The 26,640-nt window shown below is 45.4% G+C and overlaps 3 protein-coding genes across 10 annotated transcripts in view; 2 read left to right on the plus strand and 1 right to left on the minus strand.

Annotated features, from left to right (window-relative positions):
- CIDEC (cell death inducing DFFA like effector c) overlaps nt 1-19,637 on the minus strand; it is a 46,890-nt gene extending 27,253 nt beyond the window's left edge. The window contains exon 1 of the mRNA XM_027863767.1: nt 19,572-19,637. Coding sequence (XP_027719568.1) covers nt 19,572-19,603 — 32 coding nt within the window. The 5' untranslated portion in view covers nt 19,604-19,637. The remainder of the gene's footprint in view (nt 1-19,571) is intronic.
- On the plus strand, nt 3,106-5,474 carry JAGN1 (jagunal homolog 1). The gene is made up of 2 exons (XM_027863770.1): nt 3,106-3,209; nt 4,453-5,474. The coding sequence occupies exons 1-2, from the start codon at nt 3,121-3,123 to the stop codon at nt 4,913-4,915; spliced, it is 552 nt and encodes a 183-aa protein (XP_027719571.1). The 5' UTR covers nt 3,106-3,120; the 3' UTR covers nt 4,916-5,474.
- On the plus strand, nt 7,557-25,594 carry IL17RE (interleukin 17 receptor E). Of its 8 annotated transcripts, XM_027863760.1 has the most exons (18): nt 7,557-7,934; nt 8,286-8,303; nt 8,768-9,143; nt 9,508-9,523; nt 9,689-9,802; nt 11,885-11,982; nt 12,430-12,592; nt 12,722-12,861; nt 16,673-16,741; nt 17,926-17,992; nt 18,654-18,907; nt 19,177-19,224; nt 19,373-19,418; nt 19,582-19,730; nt 23,147-23,215; nt 23,293-23,344; nt 23,422-23,529; nt 23,848-25,594. In XM_027863760.1, the coding sequence occupies exons 3-18, from the start codon at nt 9,012-9,014 to the stop codon at nt 24,504-24,506; spliced, it is 2,184 nt and encodes a 727-aa protein (XP_027719561.1). In that variant the 5' UTR covers nt 7,557-7,934; nt 8,286-8,303; nt 8,768-9,011; the 3' UTR covers nt 24,507-25,594. The 8 variants fall into 8 exon arrangements, with proteins under 8 accessions (XP_027719561.1, XP_027719564.1, XP_027719559.1 ...); XM_027863763.1 differs by lacking the exon at nt 9,689-9,802; XM_027863758.1 differs by lacking the exon at nt 9,508-9,523.
- The last annotated feature ends 1,046 nt before the right edge of the window (nt 25,595-26,640 follow it).

Raw genomic sequence — 26,640 nt, forward strand, 5'->3', positions numbered from 1 at the left:
AGGACCAATGACATCACTGACATCATGGGTGATGTCCTGACTCGTGCATAAATTGGATTTAAGTGGAGAGTTGCACGAAGTCATCAGCTTCACTTTCTCTTCCTGAGTTATTAGAAGTCCAGTGGCAAGATAAAAGTCAGGAAGACTGGTAATGGCCCAGGATGCAGTGGATAATCTTAGCATCCTCGATACCTGGCCAAGCTCTAAGTGTTCCACAACGCTTGCTCTAGCCACCTTAGTGGCCATTGGAACAAATTGTTCTCATCTGTCCATTTTGCTGGGAGGGAAGTCTTCACACACTTGGGGTAGACATGCTCCCTAACTCACCAATACCATTGTCAGTTTCCCTCAGCCTGGTTTAACCTGACCTGCCAAGATGGGTTTTACTGGGGTAGGGCCAATGTGTATGTTATAGCTTCCTGGAGTCACAGGTGAGAGCTAAGTGCCAGGTAGACACCAAAAGTGGATGAGCAGCCCTGAAAAGGGCTCAGCAAGCCCTCACACCAGGCATGTTAGTCCTCCCTGAACACCATAGTAGCCAATACAGATTTCCTCTGAAATTACTTCTCTTTATCCTGACACACCATTGTTGGCAGAGGACTTTTGAGGCAGAAGCCACAGAAATGTGTTCTTTCTTTTGAAGCTCAAGATGTCACAATGTCAAGCCAGCAGATGTTCTCAGAAATGGAAGTCAGTTGTTCCCCTTGCTTTGGACTACCAGCAAGTAAAAATTGATCTTGAGGAAGGGAATTATGATTTCTATATTAATTGATCACCTTCTTCACTGTCTGGAAAACAACATAAGTAGAGCCCATTTCTGAGGCTTCCACACTCAAATCTAAAAATCCTAACCCTGTTCACCAGCAGTGGCCTCTCTAACATGCTGGCCAGCACCATGTATACTAAGGACAATGTGTGTGTGTGTGTGTGTGTGTGTGTGTGTTTGTGTGTGTGTTGTTAAAGAGTCTCCTGAATCTGTCTTTTTGAGTTGACATATTTTCCAGAAACACTACACTCAGAGTATGCAAGAGGCCCTGAATGTGTGGAAGATGAAACACACCCCTGTCCCCTAGCTGACATAATTTATTTGCATCCCAAGCTGAACGAGAACTCTCTGTGTGTCCTCGGGAGTCAAGATAGGCATAAGTTAGTCTGTACCAGACTGAGAAACTGTGCAACTGGCAGCTTTGTAGATAAGCAGACCTTCATGTCCTCGAAGTCTTGCAGTTACCAAAAGAAAAGAATTTTGCTTTTGCCATCTTATTCATGAGTTCTCCTACCCTTTGGAAGGAAATTGTCCTTTCCTCCTCCCATGCCACTCCCATTTAGGAGGGGATCGATGTCTCTCCTTTATTGTAATCGCATACTTGTAATAAACTCAGTTTTCCATGTATGTTTTGTAATGTTATGATTTCCTGTTGACAATGTATATACAAAGACACACACACAGACATACACACACAAGAGGCAGCTAGATGGCATAGTGGATAAAGCCCTGTGTTGAGGTTTAGAGTTGGGAGAGTTGGTTCAGGTGTGAAAGAATTCACTTAGACCTTCTCTGTAACCACTGGGAGTTTTATTGATGCAAAAGCAGCTGGCTAGCCCTGGAAAGAGGACCAGCAACTTACAGAGGGATAGGGGTCTGTTTTATCTTACGTGATAAGGGGGCGTTTATCATGACACATGGATGACAGGATAGGGGACCTAGGATTTAAGGAAAACAGGGAGTTTTCTGACTCGTGATGAGGAAGACAAGGCATTTTAATGATCCAGGACAGGGGGGAAGTTTTATGGTATCTCAAGATAAGGGAAAGAAACTCTAGGATGCCCTCAAGTTCAGGAGGGGCCTCACAAGGTATTGCAAAAGCAACCCTTAATTAAAATTTGTTTCTTTAAAAAAGCTTTTGGTTTTTAGGGCACTGTTTGCTTTTACATCACCTGGACCTGGAGTCAAGAAGATCTGAGTTCAATTTCAGCCTCAGATACTTACTATCTGTGAGGCAAGTCACTTAACTTCCATTTGCCTTAATCCACTGGAGAAGAAAATGGCAAACCACTCTGGTATCTTTGCTAAGAAATCCCCATGGACAGTATGGTCTACCTGTCACAAGAGTCAGGCATGACTGAACAACATAAATATATATATAATACTATGTCTGCCTTTTATATACCATATATAATATATAATTATATTAGCTATAGTAAGGATAGGCATAATGTGTTCATAGAGAAGCAGTCATGTCAAAATGTTGATTTTTTTTTATGTAAAGTGAAAGATTAATACCACAGATGAACCTTTCAAAATATTCTTGCAAAAGCACATACTTTTATGAAAATGCATCCAGCATAAGGCATAGGAAACAGAGATCCCTAGGGCCTATTAAGACTTCATTCTGGACTTGGGATGAGGAAGGCATATGCTACTTGTTCATCCCAAACCAGTTGTGACGGTTCAGTGAACTTTGAATTCTAGAGGACCTGAGTTCGTATCCCAGCTCTGCTATTAACTTCCCCTCACCTCTCAGGGTCTCAGTTTCTTCATTTGGAAATAACGGTCCTTTTCACCTCTAACGTTTGTGACCTGCCCGTTCTTTTCTAACCCTCCCCATCCCTCAATCCCTCCCTGCCTCGTCCTATTCTCCAGTCCCACCCCCAAAATTGAGTAAACTCCCAAGGCCAAAAACTATTTATCTTGTGCTTCATCAAAGCATTGATTCCTGGAAGCTCAGACGCCCAACTCAACCTCCCTGAGGGAATTGCAAAGCAATGGTTTCCCCCAGCTCCAGAGCACAAATCATCAGCCTCATCCCCAAATCCACGTGCGAACACAGGGAGGGCTAAGGATGATTCATGCACAAGGCCCGATCACCGAGTTGGTCTTCCAAGCTCCTAGAGAGACCGGAAGTCCTCCCTCCGCAGGGAGGCGAAAGAGCTGACGGGGCGGGGCTCTGTAGACTCGGCTCCCGCTCGGCTGCGTTCGGCCGGTCTCGGCTCCCGCTCGGCTGCGTTCGGCTTGTCTCGGCTCCCGCTCGGCTGCGATAGCCCGTCGGGCGGGGGCGGGTCGGGTGGGCAGCTTTGGTCTCACTCTCGCTCTCAGGGCCTCAGCTCGGGCTTGGGGCGATGGCGTCTCGCGCGGGGCCCCGGGCGGCGGGCACTGACGGCAGCGACTATCGGCACCGGGAGCGCGTGGCCTCGCACTACCAGATGAGGTAGGAGTGGGGCGCCCTGTCGCCGGCCGCCCCGGCCCCTGGCCGGGCCTCACCCTTGCGGGGTCCGGGCGTGGGGGAGGTGGGAGTGCAGCGGGATGGGGGGGAGGGGCGACCCTGCTGCATCCGGGAACCTGCATCGAGCCCCTCCCCCTCCTGGGGGTTAGGGGTGGGAGCTTTCCTCGGGTGCGGTCTCGCATGCGCCTAGCTATTGACGCTCAGAAAAGTCCCTTCCATTCATCCTGTGCCCAAATTTCATGCTGGGCCACTCTTCCCCTATCCCTTCAAACGCTTGACCACTCACCAGTGCTCACCTTTTCCTGAGTGTTTGCTTTTTTCAATAGAAAAAAAAATTCGCCCCAATGTTCATTTTTTTCCATTTTCAAGCATTTATTTTTTGTCTCACTTCTCCCTTCACCCCCTTCCCTTTCCCCCCCAAAAGAATACAAAACCCGTTTCATATACAAATATGATCCATATTTGGGAGTTTCTCCACCTTTGGGCATGGGAGGAGGGGTGGGACCAGGAGGGATTGGCAGAAGTTTAGGAGCCATTCAAGCACTTGACCTCTGACCTATACTTGGGTTCTCCCTATCCCCCATCCATTTGACCCAGACTGCCCCTCTATTCATCCAACCAAAACCCGTTAAATTCCCCTTCTGTGAGATGCAGACGTCATCCAGGTTTATTGTCTAATAGGGAAGGTAAGATGTGAGCTAGATTTGGTGTTTTCTAAAGGCCCTCCCAGCTATTTAAATCCTATGATCCTATAATTAATCATCAACCCGAATTTATTAAACACTTACTATTTACCAGGCTTTGGGTTAGTCACTGGGGATAAAAATACACAGAATGAAACAAATCTGCCCTCAAGGAGTTTTACATTTTGTAAGGAAAGTAGGAATTCCCAAGTAGATTGTTATCACCTAATTTTTATTCTCAATCTCATTAAACCATACCTCTTTGAAGTTCTGTCCAGTGGCCCATCCAAACCTGCCCTTTTTCATAGGTCATGTGTGGGTGAAATGTCTCCCTATGCTGCCCAAATTGCTTCTGAAATGGCCCCTAAGCTTTTCACTATAGACCTCCCAATCTTGTTTATGCATCTTTTCCCCGGCTTCATGCCTGGGGGGCATGAAGCTGAAATAGAAACAGGTGTGCATGTATTAGAAAAAGAGCCTTCCCCAAATTGGTACCCTGTATCCCCTACACACTAAATGCATTCTTCTTTTGCTCTGTTCCACAGTGTTACCTTCAAGACTGAGATTAAGAGACTGATCTACATTCACATAGGTCTTTGGCTCCTGTTAGCAGCCCAGATGTGTGTGGGGCATCTGAAGCTCCTGTCCTATGATCAAGTTGCCATGCCCTACCAGTGGGAATACCCCTACCTGCTGAGCATCGTGCCCTCTGGCTTTGGCCTGCTCTCATTCCCCCGTAACAACATAAGCTACTTGGTGCTCTCCATGATCAGCACGGGGCTGTTCTCCATTGCCCCTCTCATCTATGGCACCATGGAGATGTTTCCTGCCGCTCAGCAGCTGTACCTCCACGGCAAGGCATACCGTGTCATCTTTGGCATCTCTGCCGTCGCCATCATGTACCTGGTGCTGGTAGTGGCTGTCCAGGTGCATGCCTGGCAGCTCTACTATAGTAAGAAACTACTGGACTCTTGGTTCACCAGTACGCAGGAGAAGAAGCGTAAATGAAGCCTGACATATGGACTATGGGCTGTAATTGGGGGCAGGCATGGGGTTGGGGGAGGGGGGAGGGGAGGCTGGGCCTCAAATTGAGAAGAATGGGAGTGTAGAGGGACTAGTCCTGAAATATTCTCCAAGCCTCTGGCCTAATAAGGTTGGCAGCAGGTTCACACTAAGCTGTGATTCCAGGAAACACTTCCTACCTCCCTCACCTGCGTGTTTGAAAGGCTGTGTTGATGTAGGACTCTTTGAGTTAGATGAGGCTCCCTTTGGCCACATTGGATGGTCTAATTCAGTGGCTTGAGCTAATGAGGTTTTGGCCCTTTGGGATTCTCTTTAGGGATGGATTATCCTCTTCATCTCCTACTTACTATCTCTTTTACTCCTTCCTTCCATACCTTCAACTCCTTTCCTGCAGCCAAGAAGATAAGCAGAGACCAAGCAGAAGCTAGTAATGAATCAGGTTCCATCCTTTCTAGGAAGGAAATATCTATAGGTTGTGGTCTCTGATGCCAAGAGTCATGACTCAAAAAGGAACTCAATAAAATTCAACTGTGCCCTGACCATCCGTGCTTTGTATTTGATGAGATTTGGAGTAACGTAAAGTACACATTCCCAAAATTGTTCTTATCAATGGGTTAAACAAAGAATAGCAACCTGTACATAATAGAGATCTGCAGTTCTGTGTACAGTCTTCTTTTCAGCCCTACCATGTATGTGGAAATGTCTGTTTTATTTGGAGCTTAAGTTCTGAATAAAAAGGAAAAAAAAAAGAAATGAGTGAGATATTGAAAAATAAATAAGTGTGGTATATAGTAGGAAACTGGAAATGGGGAAACCTGGTTCCTGGTCTCCATGCTGTTGGCTTCATTGTGGGGTCACTGCGGGAAAGTGTTTTTATCTGTTGACGTTTGAAATATAGGAGATTTCTGTTCAGAATATTGGAGAAATAATAGCTCATTTATTTTAGTGCTAAAGGGTTTGCAGAGTGCTTTTCATCCACTGTCTCATTTGAGGTTTGAACTTTTGTTCTTAATTGAATATTTTGGTTAATCAGTCAACATTTGGGGGGGCATCTACTTTGTGCTCAGCACTGTGCTATGCTGTTCGATAGGACACAGTATAACTGGCATAGTCTTCTCTCTTGATGAGTTTACAGGCTAGGGAAGCAGATTAACAAGCAAAACTATTGGTTGACAACATTCATTGAGCTGTCTAGACTGTTCTGGCTAGAAGAACTAGAGAAAGGTGATGTTGGCCTGGGGTAGCCTCATCAGGAAGTCTCAGCCAGAGGAGCTTAGCGTGGCCTTGAAGAAGGGTGGCTATCCATATGAAAGAAAGGGGAGGGAATTCGAGGGGGTTACTTATAAATAGAAGGGTATGTGTAATCATAAATAGATTACCAAATTTTCTAAAATGCAGTTAAAATACATAATGCTAGCTATGACATGACAAGCATAATTTTTTTTTTTGCATTTAATAAGTTCTTCAGGATCTTTTACCTTAAATCCTTATGAACATCAGTCGTTGTACAGTAACTTGGGGAAAAGAAACTAGTTATTTGAGCATTCTAGTGGTTTGGGAATGAATGGGAAATAAATTGTCATCTACCTCAAAGGCATTACTTTTAAATGCTATATTATTGCTGGAATTTTTTCTACCTCAATTATTTCCTAATTACCTTCCCTGAATAGAAGCCTCCTTTATAACAGGTGTTACTCCTGTCAATGCTGAAGCATCATTGAATATATTCAGTAGCAAAATGGCAGAGAAACTCAGAGTACTTGTGTCATGCTAACCAAGGAAGCCAGTTAATTCATGCTTTCAGCAAGAGGATCAAGGCCCATCCCATGGAGATGACTAGGAGATAAGACTGGGTCTCCCTGTGGAGATTTATTTCCTCAAGTTTCCTAGGACTTGGTTGTCTTCCAGAAGAACAAAGGTAAAGGCACCAGTTAGATGAACTGGAACAGTGCCAAACATATGCACTAGGCGAACTTACCCCTTCACATTCAGCGTGGCTGCTCTGTTGGCTCTCATTAAAGTAGCTGATGCTCATAGAGTTGGTACTTTGGGACTTGGTGTAACTGAAGAGGCCCAGGGCCCTCCTAATTATTTCTGGGCCAGAGCATGAAAGGGTCAGGAACCTGGGTTTGATGCATAAGTAAAGGTTAGCATGTGAAATCTGGGCCATTTGATTATGCTTTAAGCTAGCACGGAGAGGCACGTCTTTGAAAGGTTGACCAGCTAACTGCCATGATTCTGTGGAGAAAGCCTTTCTCCCCAGTAGAAAACATCCTTTATTTACCCTCATTAGCATTCTAACTGTAAAGAGCTGGTTGATGCACTGAATAGAGCACTGGGCTTAGAGCCAGGAAGACTTGAGTTCAAATCCAGCCTCAGGCGCTTACTAGCTGTGTGACCCTGGGCAAGTCACTTAACCCCTGTTTGTCTCAATTTTCTCAAGTGTAAAATGAGATAATAGCAGCACCTACCTGCCAAGGTTGTGGTGAGAATCCAATGAGATATTTATAAAGTGCTTAGCACATTTTATTTTACTTTATTTTATTTTATTTCAGTATAAAATAATCGGTGACAAATAAATGCTTATTCCCTTCTCTCCCTCCTCCCCCTTACTGACACCTGCCAACAATCCCTGCCATGTCATAAGTCATTGTTTCCTGTGCTCCACCCAGCTATCCACCCTCTTTCTGTTTGCACTCCTTCCATTTATGGCACGCAGTCAAATCTAGTTGCTGCTTATTGCTGCGGAGACCTCCCAACACCATTCTTTCCTGTCTGTTTTCCCAATGTCAGGAGGTAGGGGGATACTCCTGGTTCAGAACAGTCTGCTTTCATTCATTCGTTTAGCCATCGTTCATTGAGCACTTCTTATGTGCCAGGCACCGTCTAGTAGCGATGGTCTCAGGGGTTGAGGTGTGAAGCCACAAGATGAGATGCTAGACTTTAGAACCCAGAAGGAGATTAGAGATCACCAAGTCCAAGCCTCCTGATTTTAATGATGAAGGTGAGTCTCAGAGCAGGAAAATTACTTATATGCCCAAGGGCATTTGCTAGACAATAGCCGAAATAAGATTCCAACCCAAGTGTCCTGAGTCCAAATCAAATGTTCTGGCACTGTCCTGTCCCCCAGGTTTCTTTGTTTTCTCAACTGCCTTGGCAGGCACCCCGAACTCACAAAATAACTGAGCTCCATAGATGGCCTCCAGACTTCTATGGATAGATGTTTATGTGAAAGAGGGGCTGAGGTTGTTTGAATGGGGCATGAGAAGGAGGAAGCTGTGGGATGGTAGGGTCCCCACAAATGATGGAACCTAGTCAATTCCCCTCCCCCACCTTTTTTTTTTTTCCGGCACAGGAAACCGCAGGAAACCAGGTCAGTATTGTACATGGGCCCCTCCCCTATCTCCAGGGCTCGGGGGCAAATTTTGGAACTACCTGACTCAGCTGCCTGGAGAAATGGGGCCTTGAGGTTCCTGGGTCCCTCTGACTTAAACCCTTTTCTCCAGAGTACCCAGACCAAAAAGAGATCCATAGGTTAACAGCAGGAAGAAAAATAGTTCTTGGTGAGCTGGACTGAGAGATGAGAGAGCAAGTAGCTCCCCAGAATTAGGGTGCAAAGAAATCTTAGTGCTGTGCACGTGCCTCGAGATCTCTCTCTTCAGAGATTTAGGGCTGCGAGACAGACGGGTGAAAAGATGAGAGCTCCAGGGTGGTGAAGGTGGGGGGCGGGAGGGGTCAGGGAGCCAGCCTGGGCAGACACTCCTCCCTATCTGTGGGTGCAGCCCAACCTTTCCCTTAGAAGCATACCCTTTCCTCCACCTACCTGCTCCACCCTAGAGGGCAAGTCAGCCTCTGGAGGCCTTTGACTCTTCAGGAACTGGGGGCAGAACTCCTTTCCAGGACAAGCCCTAGCTCGGAAGAAAAGGAATGTGGTTTGGCCGGCTGGTGAGCAGCTGAGGAGGAGCTTCAGGATGGGCACAGGGCAGGCTCGGGCTGGAGCGTACGTACCGAAGAGGGACACCTGGCAGCCCATCTCCAGCAATGCAGCCATGTTCCCAGTGCGCTAATCTCTCCGAGGCTCATGGGGACCCTGCTGCCAGGGGCTCCCCTCGTTGGCTCTTTGCTTCTTCTCATCAGCCTCTCTGGCTATTCTGGCAGCAGGTCCTCTCACGTGAACTGGTGGGGGCCCCGTTGTTTTCAGCCTTCCCACATGGTAAGGACATGAAGCATTGGGGATAACCCTTGCCCCCGCTCCCCACTCCCCACCTGCCCTCCGTCTGTCAAAGATCCTGCCCCATGTCATTCCCTGCTTCCCCCTTGTCCTCCTCTCCTGCCCCCAGTGTCTCTGCTCAGACAGCAGGCTGTTGGGACAGGACTTCAAGGTGCCGGTGGTGGGTTTGTGGCTCATATAGGGTGGAACCAGCAGATGACCCTGAGTGGGTGGGCTGGTAGCCCGATAACTCTTCCTGTGGGCAGTTTGGGACAAAGGTCCTGGGCTAGTTTTTCCCTGACAGTCTTTATATTAATGCTGCTTTTCCTTCCTTTCCAACCTGGCCCCTGGGCCCCCAACCTGGCAGGATGACAATTTTATCGGTGAGTCTGTTTTCTCTTTAAAAAAACAAACAAAAACTTGTTTCAAGCCCTTGGAGAGTCTTCAGTGCTTCCTACTCTTGAGCTCTAACTAGTTTCTCCTGTCAGTACAGAGATGTAAATGTACCTGAGACCCCAATGTTTGTCCCCCTTCCTAATCCCTTGCAGAAAGTCCTGCTCTTGACCTTCACCAGAATGGGGTCTTGTCCAAAAGGTCACAGTGCTCTCTGGTGTGGCGATGCCCACTCTGCTTCCACTTCCAACTTGCTTTGAACATGCCAGGTATGGAGACCAGACCTCTAGGACAGAAGAATCACCCTTTGGGACCAGTCAGTTCCCACTGGAAAAGTTGGAGTAGGACTAAAGCTATCAGATAATCCATTCACCTTTAGTGAGTGGGTACTTGGGGAAGGGAAGAGAGACATCTTGAGAAATAACAGTAGAAAGTGGGGATTAAGATCTGGGATCTTAGTTCAAACCTAGGGTTCGTTGAATCCCGGTTTGTCTCTTATAGGAATCCAAAGGGACACAAGATCATGAAATCATAGGGTTTTAGAGTTGGAAAGAACCTCAGAAATCATCTGATTCAATGCCTTCATTTTATAGATGAGGAAGGTTGAAGCCCGAAGAGGGAAAATTCTTAGTTCAAGGTAACATGGCTAATTAGTGGCTAAGCCAGGACTTAGAGTACCTAAATCTCCTCTTTCCCAGTTTATTACTCTTTCTACTGTGTTACCTGTGGAAGAACATATTCACCTTCCCTTTGTGAACTCTAAACAGATTAAGGATGTGCCAGAATGATCCTATGTATCTTTCAAATCTTATTTGAAATTTCTCATATTTTCAGTGTTTAGTGATTCTTTGAGTCATGAATTTGCCTCTCTTGAGTTCTCTGTGTAATGCAGGACCTCCTTTTGTTTAGCCTCAGTTTACCTCCTGCAATCTTTAAGTAGTACTCCTCAACTTAGTTTTAGTACACTGGGATTTGGGGACCTTTCTATACCCTTTGAGGTTTTATAGACTATGTTAGTCAGGTTTAGGATCAAAAGGTACAGAGACAGAACCTAGGTCAGTCAGCAGCAAAAGACAGTCCCTGCTCTCAAGAAGCTCAGTCTAAAACATGCAAACAATTATGTAGCAACAAGATATATACAGGATAAGTTGAGATAATCAACAGGGGAAAGGCACCAGCATTAAGGGGAATCAAGAAAGGCTTTTTGAAGAAGGTGGAATTTTAGCAGGATCTTGAAGGAAGTCAGAGGGAGAGATGAAGAAGGAGAGAATTCCAGGCTTGGGAGTGGGGAGACAGCCAACAGTGGTCACCTTGATTTAGTGGGCCAAGGTTTTGAGGGTTCATATGCCCTGACCATTGGGCTGCCATCTCATTCCATCCACCATCTTGATGCTCCAGTTATTTAGGATGAAAAAAACATACTTAATCTCAGGCACCCAGCCCTGCAGAGAACATTTCAGTCTGGCTTTGAATGGCCCAGGGAGGTTAGAGTCCGTGGGATGTTTTCTCAAGGTAGGTCTAGAGAACTGGAACATTTTATTGATGTATCTCTAGTGAGTGGGCCAGGAAAGAGTAACCATGTGGGTTAGTGGAACCCTTTGAAGTTGGGAGTGGTACTTATCAAACTTATCTGTCATTCTGGCTATTTCTACCCAAACGTCCCTCCACCCTGCCCATTCTGGGGCAAGAGGCCCTGTCTAACCAGACTACAGCACTAACTTGGATTGGTCTGAAGTGTAAAATGTTAAGATGTTCTACAAAGAGGTTCAATCTTTTTAGTCTGCCTACCTATAGTAGCCCCATCTTTCTCCTAGATTCTTAAAGTTCATAACTTTTATTGAGCACTTTTACATTGACAACATGCTCTATATACAGTATCTCATTTGCTCCTCACTACAACCTGTGAGGTAGGGGCTATTGTTAACTCCATTTTACTGATGAGGAAACGGAGGCTGAGAGAGAGGAGGATAAACGACTTGCCCAAGGTTATATCTGTGAGATGGGATTCCAAACCTGGCTGCAAGGCTAGGATTACATCCATTTCACCATGCTGTGTCTCCAGATGACCTTCTAATAGTGTGCTTCATCAGGAAAAGGAGGCAGAGTCAGGCTAGAGGCTAGAATTTCACATTTGGAGTCAGGGAGACCTGAGTCAAATCCTGCCTCAGATATTTATTAGCGGTGTTACCTTGGGCAAATCAAAAATCTCTCCTGGCCTGTTTCTTCATCTGTAAAATGAGGGGCTTGGACCACCTAGCTTCTGAAGTTCCTTCTAGCTCTAATTCTATGTCCTATGACCTCTGAAGGGACTATATATCCCCAGCGATGTTTTTCTCCTACTCTATCCTCAGGTCTTCGAAAGCCCTGGCTTCACTTTCTAATGTGGAAATCTCACAAGTCCCCTAAGTTCCAGCTTTGCATGAGGCTCAGGATGCCAACTGCTGCCCAGGTATCCTGCCTCTTCCTCCATTCTCCCACCTCCTCTTCATTCCGAAGCTTGTCTGTGGCCTGATCTCTCTAACATTTTTATTACCAAAGCATTCTCACATCTATCACCTCATCCCATCCTCTCATTGTCTAGGTGGAAGATGTGGGAAGGGAAGGATGAGACGGATTATTTTTCTCATTTTACAGATAGGAAAACTGAGACTTTGAGTGACTTAACCCATGGCCACACAGGTGGTCAGGGGTCAGATCTCTGACCTCTAGTCCAATGCTATTGTGCTTTATGGCTCATAATGATCATCAATAAGTATGGATTTAAAGTGCCTACGGGGATAAAACGTGATGGGGATAGGAAGGAAGACAAAAACACAGTCTGTGTCCTGGAGTAGTTCACCTTCTACTGGTGGAGACAACAGTGCACATACAAAATTGTCTTGTCCTCTGTCCTCAGTGGAAGTGGCTATGTGACTGCTGCCTGGCTAGACAGGGCCACCATGTTGCTGTCTCCTTCCCAGCTGTGCCCAGCTCGGGGCTGCGCTTAAAAAGGACCCAGTTCAGCCCTCCAGAGATAGCCGATGGGATTTGGCAGCTGCCTGGTTCCCAAAGGCGTAGAGGTGAGCATAAGGATATGCTTGCTGGAGGAGTGGGCTGGGCTGGGGGTAGACCCCCAGAGGGTGCCCATGCGGCAGTGATCAAGCCTGTTCTGAACTGAAGGTCAGGGCCTCTCCATCCGCTTCCTCCAGGGCCTGAGTTCTCCTTCGAGCTGCTCCTGGGAGAGAGGGCTGTTCAGGTCACAGCTCCACTGGGCCCTGACATCAGTGTGAGGCTGTGCCACCAGTGGGTTCTGGAGTGTGAGGAATTGAGCAGTCCCTTCCACAAACAGGTAAAAAAAATGCAATCCCTAGGGCAGACAGACCATAGAGCCTGAGGGTCCCTGGAGGGCATTCTCAGGGAAGGGAGAAGAAAATAACTCTACAAAGAGCTCACTTTCACAACAACCAAATAATGTGTGCAGTGCAAGTATAGATTATGTCAATACTACAGATGAGGGAACTGAGATTTAGTTGAGGTGATTTGAATTATATTGGCTGCCCATTGTGGAGGGGCTGGAATTTGAGCCCAGGTCTTCTGACTCCAAGGCCAAGCGCTCTTTCTACTATGCCACTGCCTTCCAGGAGAGAATAATGTCTTTACAGTAGGGCCCCATAGGGCCTTAAGCAAAATTGCATCTTTCTTCATTTTCTCACATCTGTTCTCCAAGGATTATTTATTATTTATTACGTCTACTCTCTCCTGCCCTACCCCAGACAGTCTCTCTCTGTGCCCTTATGTCGTCAAAGTCATTGCATAAAACATGATAGGCTGAACTTGCTGAGAACATGTATAGATGCATTTCAAGGACAAACTTCTCTCACATGAGCCCCCTCCTGACAGAGAAAGGATGAACTCAGAAGGAAACAGACATTTCTGGACATTGCCCTCGTAGGGATTTGTTTTGCTTGACTATGCTAATTTGTTACAAGGTGGGTTTTTTCTTTCTTTCTGTTTTTAATAGAAATGGTAAGGGGAAGAGGGGGCAGGAGGTAGCATTGGTGATGTTGAAGAAAAGAATATTGAAACTTTTTTTAATGCACAGAAGAGAATGAATGGAAGGAAATAGACAAACAGGATAATTTTGAAAGTGATGTCTTTTTTTTAAGAACAAGTAGTGTGGAATAGATATTTATGGTTTCATATACTTTTTTGTATTCTACTTTGTAATGGAAATGATCTTGGGGTGTTTTTTGTGTTAAGTTCAGAATTTTAAAAGCATGGGGAAAAAGAGGTAGTTATCAGCTCAAATGAATCTCAGCTCAAAAAAAAGGTTGTGCTTTTTGTGAAGTTTCTAATTTTTTGTGAAGTTTCCAATTTTTTAAAAAACATGTAAACACAGATCTCCATATCATCTGTAACTTATCCTATATACACATATATACATATAGGCACATATACATACATACATGTGTGTATACATACATATATACATAAGTGGGATTTTGAGCTTAGAATGACTTTAGAGGTCATACAGTCTATCCATCTCACTTTACCTTGACCCCAGGTTGGTCACACAGGTGCCCTTGCAAAAGAGAGAAGTCCCCTGATTCCAAATCCAGTGGGCAACTTTTCAATAACTCATATCTCTTTCCCTCCTGAGTCTCACTGTTCTAACTAGTGCTGCTATAAAAATCTTTGTACATAGAGACCTTTCTTTACTTTAATTTTTTTTCTTGATATTTAGTTTAGATTTAGTCTAGATATTTAGATGTATCACCAAGTCAAAGGCCATGGCCAATTTTGTCACACTGGGCCACTTTGCTTTCTAGAAATATTACTCTGCTTAGTGCTGGAAAGTATACCTGCACCATTGTTTTTCTCTTTTTTTATTTAATTGTTTATTGGATGGATAGTTTAATGAATGTGTGAAGATACTTTGTAGTTTTCATTCTCATCTCTTTTATTATTTTAATTATTAGGGGCAGCTGGGTGGTGCAGTGGATAGAGCACTGGCCTTGGAGTCAGGAGGACCTGAATTCAAATTTGGCCTCAGACATGACACTTACTATCGGCGTGACGCTGGACAAGGCACTTAACCCCATTGCCTAGCGAAAACAAACAAACAAACAAAAAAAGCATTTTGGGATACCTTTTGTCTACAACCTTTCTTGTAATTCTCTATCTCTCTCTGTGCGTGTGTATGTGTGTATGTACATATGTATATATGGGTATATACACACACACACATACATGCATATATACCATGGATGTAGTGACCATATCTGACAATGTATACACTCTTCTGCCCCTTGTGCTCTGTCATGAGAAGGGGGGAAAGTTTCATTACTTGTTCTCCAGATCCATACTGGTTTTTATGAATTGTCTCTCCATTCTTTTTAACTACTAATAACTTGATATGTATTTACTTTTTACCTCCTTTTTGTGGGGGAGTTGGAGATTTGTGATTTCATTAGTGTGGGGGAACTCTTGACATGGAAAGACCTCCCACTGATGCAGAGCTCCATCTCATCTGTAATTTATCTAGAGACTTGCCTGGGGCACTGTGAGGTTAAGTGATTTCCTAATGGTCACTAGCATACCAGCATGATACTGCGGCAGGATCTGAACCCAGGTCTTCCTTGCTCTAGGCTGGCCCCATCCACTATGCTTTGCTGCCCTTGTGTTAGTTCTCTGTATGTTCTAGAAGTCAAGATGTGCCCAACATATTGTTCATAAATGTTTTTGTTTCTTGTTTTTTTCTTTTTGTCTTAGGTTTTTTGCTCCCATTGTTGAAATATTTAAAATTTTTTCTCTATAATCGAACCCATCAATGCTGACCCCAATAATGTCTTTGATTGCTTTAAGAAGTTTATGGAGGGCATATTTTTAAGGGGGGGGGGATATGACTCTGTGACTTTGGCCAAGCAAGGGTTAACAACATGACACTGTATCTTTGAAAGGTTGCTGAGTCTGTCACTATGATAAGCAATGGGGCTGAAATTCCAGCCAGGGTTGTGAGGTAAAAAAGGTTAGAGAAATTCTTTATAATATCCCCTTATAGTTGCAGATGCTTTAGGTTTTTCAAAACCCTCTCATGCATATTATTAACCTTTACTCTTCACAGGGTCCTAGTGAAATTAGTAGGACAGGGATTGTTTAGTTTGTTTAGGTGTTTTTAATTAAATTTTATTTTTTTCAATTATCACGCACTTACTTTTTCTCCTTCCTATTTCCCTTCCCCACCAAAAAAAAAAACCAAAAAAAAACCCAACACTTCCTAATAAATAAGCATGGTCAAGCAAAACAAATTCTTTCGTTGGCCGAGTCCAGAAACATGTGTCTCATTCTGCTTACTGAGTCCATCACTTCTCTGTCAGGAAATGGGAATCATTTTCATTATCAGTAGAATGGAAATTATGAATCCCATTTTATAGATAAACATAATTGAGGCCCAAAGAGGTTAATCATGGTCACTTAGTGAGTTGGTGTCATTAGTTGGTACTAGAACTCAGGCCTTCTGACTTCCTTGTCCAGTCTTCTTCCAAAGTGCTATATGTCTGGCACTCCATCTCCCCCATGTTCTCCAGGTGAATTCTTCCAGGATTTGGCCTATGCCCCAGTGCTCTAATGAGCTTCATCCCCCAGTAGCTCGAAGTTGTCACCACTGAGACTAGAAGACCTCATAGGATCACAGACATATCATATATGTCATAGCCTAGTAATCCTGGCATCCAACCTCCTGGTTCTGGCTGTTTCCATCAGGGAAGTCAGTCTGTCCCCCTGTGAGCAGCCCTGGGGGTGGGCCTCCAGCCTAAGTCTCTTTGTACATACCTCTAATTCTTCTCCCACAACATAATTGTCAGGCACCCAGACAGCAAAATGTAGAAAATGGGACTGAGGAAACAAACTGTGAAACACAAAACACAGACTCTCCCCAAGGAGAGCAGCTTTTTTCAGAGGAAAAAGAGAGTATTTTGCAGTATGACAGATTAGATATATTTGACCAACTGTCACAGGGAACTTTCAAGCCTAGGTCCTACTTTCCTCCACCTCAATCCTTAAGCCTCCAGATCCTCTTCATGGCCTGGAGATACCCATCCAGAATGCACCTGCCCTTCCTTAGGCATCTTCCTTTCCTCCCCTTTCTGCTTCTCCTACAGGAGACTGTGTCTGGAGGTCACACGGTCCAGCTGCCCTATGAGTTCCTGCTGCCCTGTCTTTGCATAGAGGTGAGAGGTTGTGTTGCTGAGACTTTGATAGGGGAATATGTGTATTTTTAATTCTCCATAGTACCCAGTGGACTAGTGACTGTTCCTGGCCCTCATCCTCCCTAAGAAGTGAGGAGACTCACTTCTTACCTATCCAATGGGATGTCAAGGGAGGGTCTGGGATGGCCAGTCTAAGAAGAGAAGCTAACGCATATTGCATCTTAAGTTTTCCAGATTGTTCTGTGTGTACTTTCTCCTTTGATCCTTATAACCCAGTGTAGTAGGTTCTATTATTACCCCCAATTTACAGATGAAGAAACAGAGGCTTTAAGAGGTTGTGACTTGCCTAGGGTCACCCAGCTAGTGTCTGAGGCGGGACCTGAACTCCAGCATTCTTGACTCCAGCATTTTATTCATTATACAATTTTGTCTCTTGCCCCCAATCTAGGACTGATCTGGGTGCCAGTTTTGCTTCAGAATGCTGAGTCAGTCAATAGTCAACAATCATTTATTAAGTTGTCCTAGGAGTTCAGAACTGAAATTAACTTTGTCTCCACTGGGGTCATTTGAAGGGATGATCCTGACCTCAAGTGACCATTCACCTCCTCCCAACTTCACATGGATTAGTTGATAAAATGAGATGGAAAAGGAGAAAACAAGATCCTGAAGCTATGAAACATAGCAGGGTGGGGCAGGGCACAGTATGACCGATGGTTGATGGGTAAATAAACTGAATGCAAAGGGAGAGTACCAGGATTTGGGGGGGGGGGCTGCAGGTTCTGCTGAGCAAAACATTAGGGGGCTCTGAGTAGCCTAGGTGAAGGAGGTGGGGGCCACATGAAGACAATGAATGCCTCAGGAGGTACTGCTGAAATGAGGCTGGGAGTGGGGAGATGGAGCCCAAAGGGTTCCCAGATGTGACATAGTTCTTGGTGGAAAAGAGGAAATTAAATGTCAGCTATTATCATTATTCCTATTTTATTTGGCTTCCCACCTACTGATTTTTCCTCTCCTTCAAGGAGTTGAATTCTCTCAATTTGTGTGGGTCCCCTTCTTGGATGCTGAGTGCATACTCTAGTTCTTTATCTCTGGCCCCAGAGAATTGGATTCTAACAGGGCTAGATCAAAGTGGGTTTGGGGTCTAGGTGGTATAAAAAAAGTCTGCCCTTCTGAGCATCCAACCCCACCCCCCTTCATTCCATCAGGCAGCATACCTGCACCAGGACAGTGTGCGGAGGAAGCGGTGCCCCTTGAAGGACCAACCTGAAGTCTGTGAGTAGCCCACACAAACCTCATCCCAATCCTTCACTCTAAGGATAAACTCCTCCAAATGCCATTATCACTGGGACTTGGGGTTTGGGGTGGGTGGGGAGAGCTGCCCTATTTTTGCACTTCGGGAACAAGAGATAAGATGGCAGTGGCACCTGTCTCTCGACACTCTGATAAGTAAGTCAATAAACATCGCTCGCTTGGTGAGCATGCTTGTTTCTCCCTCCTTGTAGCCTGGATGGGGAGACTGGCTATACAATGCCATCTACTCCTTAAGTACTTGTTCAGTGAGTATTATGGAATGGCATACAGCACAAGATAGTGAATAAGGAAGAGACCAGTTGTATGGTACACATTGTAAATGCTCTAAGATTTCAAAGAAGGAGGAAAACCAGGTGGGCTGGAGCCATCCAGGACTGCTTTGTGGGAGCAGAGGGATTTGAGCTGGGCTTTGAAGCCTGGATTGTTAGTAGGGAGAGGACAGCATTGCTAAAATCAGAGAGCTGGGAACATGGTCTGTGGGTGACAGTGGGGGAGGGAGGAGACAAGGAGCAGTCTGGAGTGTGTGGAGCAGAGGATGCACGTTGCAGAGTCATGAGCTCGAGAGTTGGGTCAGATATGAAGGACATTGGGATGGCCTGACCTGCCTTGTCCATCACATTAGCACCACAACAGAGAAACTATCTGGGACGGGGGCAAGAAGATCGAGCAAGCACCCGACCAGGAGACCTTTTGCCCACAGACAGCATGGACTTCTGGAGGTCAGTGCAGTTCACTGACCACAGCGACCAGGACCAGATGGCCATGATCCTAACCCTACGCTGCCCAGTGAAGCTCAAGGCCTCCCTGTGCCAGAAACAGAGCTGGCACAGTCCCTGTGAAGACCTTCCCAATGCCACAGTCTCTGCATCAGAGGGGGTAAGGAGGAGGTGGAGAGAGAGAAAGGTGGGGAGGGGAAGATGGAGAGAGACAGAGGGAGACATTGGGGGGGGTAAAGGGAGAGAGGAGAGAGGGAGGGAGAGGGGAAGGGAGAAAAGGAGAGAGAGCAGATTTTTTTTTCATCTCTAGCATTAAGGGAACTTTCAACATATACTGCAGCCCCACAGCATGAGATGAAGAGCATCTCGTGACCCTGGGTGAGTTGGGGCTGATAACTTCTCCCATCTGACTCCCTTCTTTCCCAACAGTGGTATGTTTTGGAGAAGGTGGATTTGCACCCACATCTTTGCTTCAAGGTATGACTCTAGCAGCAGAACTTTCTGGGAAGAAGGAGAGTTGATGCTTTGGTAAAACAGAGGATGGGAAGGTCATATGAAAGGGGAAATATGTCTTTCTCCCCCTTCTACCTCCATCCTGGTGACTTTCTTCTCCTCTCTTCCCTAGTTCTCTCTTGGGAATAGTACCCACGTTGAATGTCCCCATAGGAATGGTGAGCGTGTGATCCTCCCTCATCTCCACCCCACCCCCATTTAACCTTCACTCAGCTGTGACTGTACCAATCCTCTAGCTACACCTTTGCTTCTCACCCCCAACTCCATCTTCACTACTTGTGTAAAACTCACTCTGTGTAACTGTAACTCACCCCTTTTCAGCCTCCTCCTGGAACGTGAGCATGGATATCCAGTACCAACAACTGGTCCTGCGCTTCTCCTCAAGGACCCCAGCTGCTTTCAGTGCTGCGTGGTGCCTTCCGGGGCTGGAACATTCCGATCCCCAGCTGCCTGTTTACTGTGTCAGCCAGGTACAATTCCTGCAGTCTACACCATCTCTGCCATCTCCTGCAGGAGCCAGAATCTTTGTTTCTTCCTACTGTCCCAGGTTCCAGCATTCCCTTCACCTCCTGAGAACTAGCCATGAGCATAAGGGGTGTGGGGGGGGGGGTGGGGGGTGTTAGTATTAGGGAGAAAGCAAGAAGCTCTTCACTGCAGTACTTTGTTTACCTCTATAGTTTGTCCCGTTATCCTTCTGCCCTTTATCAAGAGAAGGCTTAGAAGGAGATGTGGCTGTCAAGTATTTGAAGGGCTATTATGTGGAAGAGGGAAGAGTCTTGTTCTGTCTGGCCCCGGGGAGAGCAGAACCAGCAGCCCTGAGGAAAGGCTATAGAAAGGCTGCTTTTGTCTCAATGTAAGGAAAAACTTCCCAAATAATCAGAGCAAGTCAAAAGTGGAAGGTGGTGACCTCCCTGTCCCTTAAGGTTTTCAAGCAAAGACTGAATGGCCTTTGTTAGAGATGCTAGGGAAACTATTCTTGTTTGGTGCGGGGCTGGACCAGATGCCTTTTGAGGTTTCTTATCTAAGTCTCAGAGCAGGGGTTCTTAATCCAGGAGCCATGAACTTAAATTTTTTAAAAATTTTGATAACCATATTTCAATATAATTTATTGCCTTTGAAAATCTGTGTGTTTTATTTTATGCATCTAAAAATATTACTCTGAAAAGGATGTCCGTAGGCTTCACCAGACACCTAAGGGGTCCATGGCACCATAAGAGTTAAGAATCTCTGTCTTAGACTCGAACTTCTGTTAGTGTGTCTAGAACAGTATTTCCTCACTTTTCAGTTCCTGACACATCTGTGAACTTACTAGGCTGTGGCAACTGGTCTAGCCAACTGTTCATCTGTACCCCATTTTGTATTTGCACGAACATACACACACACGTCCTCTCTGCTCTACACCATGGCCACAGTCACCTCCATCTTTCATCCCAATCCCGTCAACATAACCCAGGTATTATAACCCAGTGGAACAGCTTTAGGATGTATCAAGCTGGGAGAATAGTGTCTTAGAAGTCTCACCTCTGCCCTCTGAAGACTGTCACACAAAATCCTCAGCAAAGAGCTGAATCTGATCCATACATTTGAACAGATCTTTTTTTTTTTAAACTATGTTTGATTTTTACGGTTATTTTTACAGTTGTTTCATTTTATTACCTCTCTAGGGTGAACTCTCCCTTGTAACAAAGAGAAACAATTAAGCAAAAATATGTCTTAGATGACATGGTGTATTCTGTTTTAGTAGTATTCTAATACTCTGCTGAGTCAAGGGAGGTGTATTTTGTTATCTGTTCATCAGGACCTTTTTTTTTTTTTCTGTCACTCAGAGTTGACTTTCTTTTAGTAATCTTTTTATTTTACATTGTAGTCATTATGCCTATTTCTCTTGGGCCTACCTATTTCACAGTGCATCAGTTCATAAAAATCTTTCCATGTTTCTCTGAATTCCCTCATATTCATCATTTCTTACTGTACAATAATACATCATTATATTAATATACCATTGGGTTGTTTTTGTTTTTTTAGCTTTTCCCCTATTGAGTTCTTACTTTGTCTCCATTTCTTTGTCTCTAGCACAAAGAGTGCTATTATAAATATTTTGATATATATTGACTTCCTTTAGGTATATGCCCAGTAGCAGGATTGCTGGGTCAAAGGTATGGACAGTATAGTCATTTTCTCGAATAATTCCAAATTGTTTTTAAGAATAGTTGAACCACTGACATCTACCAGCAGTGAGTGAATCAGTGTGCCAGTCTTCCCACAGAACATTGGGGTTGGACCAGGTACCTTTTGGGGTTGCTTACCTAAGTTTTAGAACAGGAGTTCTTGACCTGGGAGCTGTGGACTTGGTTTTTAAAATTATTATTTTGATAAGTGTATTTCAATATGATTTATTACCTTTGCAAACCTATGTATTTTATTTTATGTATCTAAAGACATTGTTCTGAGAAAGGGGTCCCTAGATTTCTGTAGGTCCACCCCCTATGGAACATTTACTACTCCCATCTTTTATCCTCTTTACCAATTTGTATGGCATAAGAGGAGGGTGGGGAACCTGAGGCCTTGAGGCCATACATGGCCTTCTAGATTGTTAAGCATGACCTTTTGACTAAATCCAAATTCAGTCAAACCTAGAAAGCCACGTATAGCCTCAGGGCTGCAAATTTGGCACCCTGGGTATAAGATAACAATAATAATGGGGCCTTGAGGTTTGCAAAATACTTTACTGATGTTATCTCATTTGACCTCACAATAACCCTGTGAGGTAGATGTTATTATTTTCCCCATTTTACAGATGAGGAAACATAAGAAAAGAGAGGTTAAATGTATTGCCCAGGGTAACATAGTAAATGTCTTCCTGACACTTAGTAGACACACATAGTCAGGTCTTCCTGACTGCAAGTCTTGTGCTCCTGGCTGCTTAAGTGATGAAACCAGAGTAGTTTTCATTTGATTTCTTGTACTATTGGCAATTTGGAGGTGTGTTTTTAATATGGTCATTTGTAATTGTCAATTCTTTTGGAAACCCTTTAGTACTATCCTTTGTTCAGTAATCTGTTGAGGGATGGATTTTGGCATTCTACATTTGTGTCAATTACTATATATGTCTATATATTTTAGAATCAGTATACTATATATATATATATATACACTAAATCAGTATATTATAGTCAAATATATAATCAATATACTACATATATGTATATACATATAGTCTATATATTTTAGGTAGAATCAATCGGTGAAGAAGACTTTTCCTGGTACTATTTGTTGCAATTGTCCCACCCCCTATCTCCCACCCCACCCCCCATTTCTTTTCTAGTTTCTTTTCATATCCAACCTCCTCATTTTCTAGCTGAGAAAACTCAGGTCTAGAGAGATAAAGGGATTTGCCTAAGATCACATAGTAAGTAGCACCCCTAGGATTTCCATACAGGTGCTCTGACTTCAGACTCACTACTTTCCATGACACCATCCTGCCAATGCTATGTGAAGTCAGAGAATGCAAGTTGCAGTAATTAGGGACTGCTTCATGGAGAAGGCATTACTGGACTCCATCCCCTCAAGGATGAGGAGGATAGGCAGAAAGGAGACAGGAAGAATTCCTGATCGTAAAAGCATAGAATCATAGATTTAGAGCTGAAAGGAACCTTAGAGGCCATTCTTCATTTTACAGATGAGGAAAGTGAGGCAAACAGAGGTTAACTGACTTGCCCAGGGTCCCACAGCTAGTAAGTGTCTGAGGCAGGATTTGAACTCAGTTCTTCTTGACTCTAAATGTTCTCTATCCACTGTCAAAGAGGGGAGGAACATGGCAAAAATTATAGAACCCTTTACACATTTGCATGTATGGGGATGACCATTGTATCCTTTGTTCTCATAGCCTAATGGTTCCGGCCCAGTGAAGTCAGATCTCATCATCCCCTTACAGAGCTTCGGGGGCTGTGTTCTGGTAATGAACCTTTCTCATATCCACCCCTCTCCTCCCTACCCTACCTTCATTCTCATTGTGGACCCTTTACTGGGCAGGTTTGGAGGTCAGATGTCCAGTATTCCCAGAAGCGCCTTTTGTGTCCCGATGGTAAGTCTCAGGGTCAGAGATGGCAAAGGGGATGAGGTAGGGGAGCCCTATCCTGTCCTCACCTTTGCCTGGTTCAGTCTCTCACAGGCACTTGGGGCTTCTGGCCCTGGGGCTGTTGATGGGGGCTGCCCTGCTGGTGACCATCCTGGCTTTGAACTACCAGGGCTTACAGAAGCTACTGACAGGTGAGATGGCCAGGACAGTGCCATATACAGGAGGTATATGAAGAGGGAAAGGGATTTAGGGATATAGACCTTCCTGTATCAGGGATCCCTTTGGGAACAGATCTGTCTCCCCACCTGCCCCACCAAGCCCTTCCCCATCCCACTGCTAAAGCTACCTGTGCCCTGCCTCTCCTCTCCCTATGCATTCTCAGCTCTGGGCAGACTCTGCCCTACCTCAGGCCTGAGTTAGGGTGTGGAAAGAAAGGGCGGGATGGAGCGCCCCCTCTTCAAGTCTTCTCCTTCATTCTGCTCCTGTCTTCGTCTCTGCTCTCTCTACAGGCCCTGGTCGACCCAGGCCCGTGCTGCTGCTCTACTCTGCGGACTCGGAGGCGCACCGCCGTCTAGTGGGCGCCCTGGCCGAGTTGTTGAGGGTGGCCCTGGGAGGCGGCGGCGATGTCATCCTGGACCTGTGGGAGGGGGAGCGTGTAGCCCGCTTGGGGCCGCTGCCTTGGCTGTGCGGGGTTCAGGCCCGCGTGGCACAGGAGCGGGGCACCGTGTTGCTCCTCTGGAGTCGGACCAGCAGCCAACTCTACCGCCGCTGGCGGGCCGGGGCCGGGCCCAGATGCGACCAGGACCCCCAGGACTTATTCCGAGCAGCCCTAAGCTGCTACCTCCATCCTGGCCCAGGAACTGCTGGAGGGGCTCGACCTCCCCTGCTGGCCTTCTTTAGTAAGCTCTGTGCCAAGGGGGACATTCCCCGGTCGCTGCGCACTCTCCCTCGTTTCCGCTTGCTCGGAGACCTGCCTCAGCTGCTCAGGGCCCTGGGCGCCGAGGACGCTCGCAGAGCCCCGCGGTGGCTTGGACTCTGGCCAAGGCCCCGGCCCCCGCCCTCAGAGCGCGCAGATTGGCGGTGCTATTTGCGGAACCGTCTGGAGCTGTGCCAAAGACTGGAGCGGGAGGCAGCCCAGGTTGAACTGCTCAGCTCGGACAGGGGCTGAGTTGGAAGGGAGTAAGAGAGAGGAGCCTTTGTTCCTCGCTCCTAGGGGGACTGTGGCGCCCAGCATTAAGTGAAGAGAAGCGAGCTAAGGGGAGGCCAAAACGGTTTCCGCCTCATAACCTAGCTAGAGCCTTCTCCCTCTCAGAAGTAGGCCTTCCAGCGGAGTGTGTGCATGGGAGTGGGGAGGAGAGAAGTCTTGGAGGGCGCATAGAGAGCTCAAAGCATCTGGCCCCTCTCCCAGCAAAAGGATTTGGTATCCTTCCATCTTCTGCGAGGGGCTGCCTCACTGCCTCCCTCAAACCAGACCTCTGCTGTCGCCAGGTCCTTTCTCACTCCTTGCATATGAATTCTCACTTCTATTAAAGTGTCTTGATCAGAGTTCAGAGGTAGTCTTTAGGATTCCTCGTGTTTCCTCCCTCCTCCCCCCACCCCAGTCTCCCGGTGGGATAACAGTGAAGAGACCTTTGCTCCAAGCAAGAGAACTGAAACCTAGGATGGAGGAGGGAAGCTGGGATAGGAAGCAAAGGAAGGGGTGATAGAAACAGTTGCGCCTTACTGATCAGATGTAAATACAAGAGAGAATGTGTGAGCCCAGAGTTCCTGCCCCCATCCCTTTTCTAGGTATAGGTGATCTAAGACCTTTGCCTGTGGTTCTGCTAGCCTCCTTCCTCTGCCCCCATCATCTCCAAGATCTAGGGGGGACTCCAGAGGAAGGGATTGAGTAATGAACTTTGCTGAAGCCAGCAGAGCAAAAGAAACTGTTCCAGGCTACTTTATATGGCTTGGGATGCGATGGGCTACACAAAGCAAACGTGATGAATAAAGATCACTGAAAATATGAGCATGTGAACTTTGATTAGTTAATTACAAAGTATAAATTTTGATTAGTTAGTTATAAAGACAATGTTCTGGGAGAAAAGAGAATGAAACACACCTTCTTCCTTTTAGAAAGGTGGGGGGAGGGGAGTTACTGTTATGTCTGTTCATTTTACTTGACTTTTTTTTGTTAAAATCAAGAGTTCAACTGGTGTGTGGAGTATGTTGGAAAATAATAAAAAAAAATTCATTGGGGAGGGAGAAAATTTGAAACTGAAAATAAACATTTTATAGAAAATGTAATATATGATAGTAAAATATTTTAAAATATACTGCTAATATATTTTAAATAACAATCTGTATATTACAGATTCACAGTTTTACATGTTCTAATTTTCTGGCCTTTGTATACAGAAGTGTTGGTGTTCATTGCTACTTTTTTTAGTTCATAATACAAAAAAATTATTTAATGTTTTTTTAAGAAAAGGCATTGCAGGCAATAAAGTGAGGGGTTGATCATCAAAAAAAGGCATCAGTAAAGTTTTTTAAAAGACCAGCATGAAGGAACCCAATCACAAGAATAGGTAGGTGGGAGTCAGATATAAGAAGAAACATAGCAACTAAACTTGACCTTAGAAGAGGAGTTACTATGGACTCCACTGGCCTAGACAAAGATCTCTACTGAAGCAGCTGAGGGGGTACCTCTTCTTGGTGGGTTTCATTAATCTGGCATGTTATAGTAAGGATTCCTTTTGTGTACAGAATGGACTGGATAGCTGCTAAGGTCCTTTCTAACTCTCAGATTATGTTATGTTATGAGATCATACATATTTACCAAGCAAGGTTCAGTGTCCTAGGCTTGGTGGAGGAACACGACCCCTTGAATCATGACTGCAGCCCTCCCTTTTGTGTGGTGAGCAAAGAACCTAAAGGGGCAGTTGTCCTCTTAGGGTGACCATGGCCCAGAAGGTATTAATTAACAGGGCCATGGACTCTGAATACCATCGGGGCCCTAGGGCCTATACTGGTGCCAGACTGGGAAGACACGAAGAGGGCAGGGCTTTAAGATCCAGGAGAAATGGAATTGGGCGTTACCTTAACATCAGCAGCAGGAAGATGAATGTCATACTTTATGACATGGAATAATTCCATACCAGCAAGTCCCCAGAGAAGGGTCTCTGGGACTGCCCTCTCCCATCTTCCCGTAGGACTCCCCAGGTGGTAGGTAGCCTCGTTCAATATTGCCCTTGGTTATTGGCCACTCTCTAGCTGGGGTGTGTGTGTGTGTGTGTGTGTGTGTGTGTGTGTGTGTGTGTGTG

Source organism: Vombatus ursinus, unplaced genomic scaffold (assembly GCF_900497805.2).
Source record: "Vombatus ursinus unplaced genomic scaffold, bare-nosed wombat genome assembly UNPS02014773.1, whole genome shotgun sequence".
Classification (NCBI taxonomy): domain Eukaryota; kingdom Metazoa; phylum Chordata; class Mammalia; order Diprotodontia; family Vombatidae; genus Vombatus; species Vombatus ursinus.

Coding starts and splice junctions, on each gene's coding strand:
- JAGN1 (XM_027863770.1), top strand. CDS start 3,121: ATGGCGTCTCGCGCGGGGCCCCGGGCGGCGGGCACTGACGGCAGCGAC. Junction 3,210..4,452: donor GCCTCGCACTACCAGATGAG/GTAGGAGTGGGG, acceptor TCTGTTCCACAG/TGTTACCTTCAAGACTGAGA.
- IL17RE (XM_027863758.1), top strand. CDS start 8,972: ATGCAGCCATGTTCCCAGTGCGCTAATCTCTCCGAGGCTCATGGGGAC. Junction 19,419..19,581: donor TGAATGTCCCCATAGGAATG/GTGAGCGTGTGA, acceptor ACCCCTTTTCAG/CCTCCTCCTGGAACGTGAGC. Junction 23,530..23,847: donor CTTACAGAAGCTACTGACAG/GTGAGATGGCCA, acceptor CTCTCTCTACAG/GCCCTGGTCGACCCAGGCCC.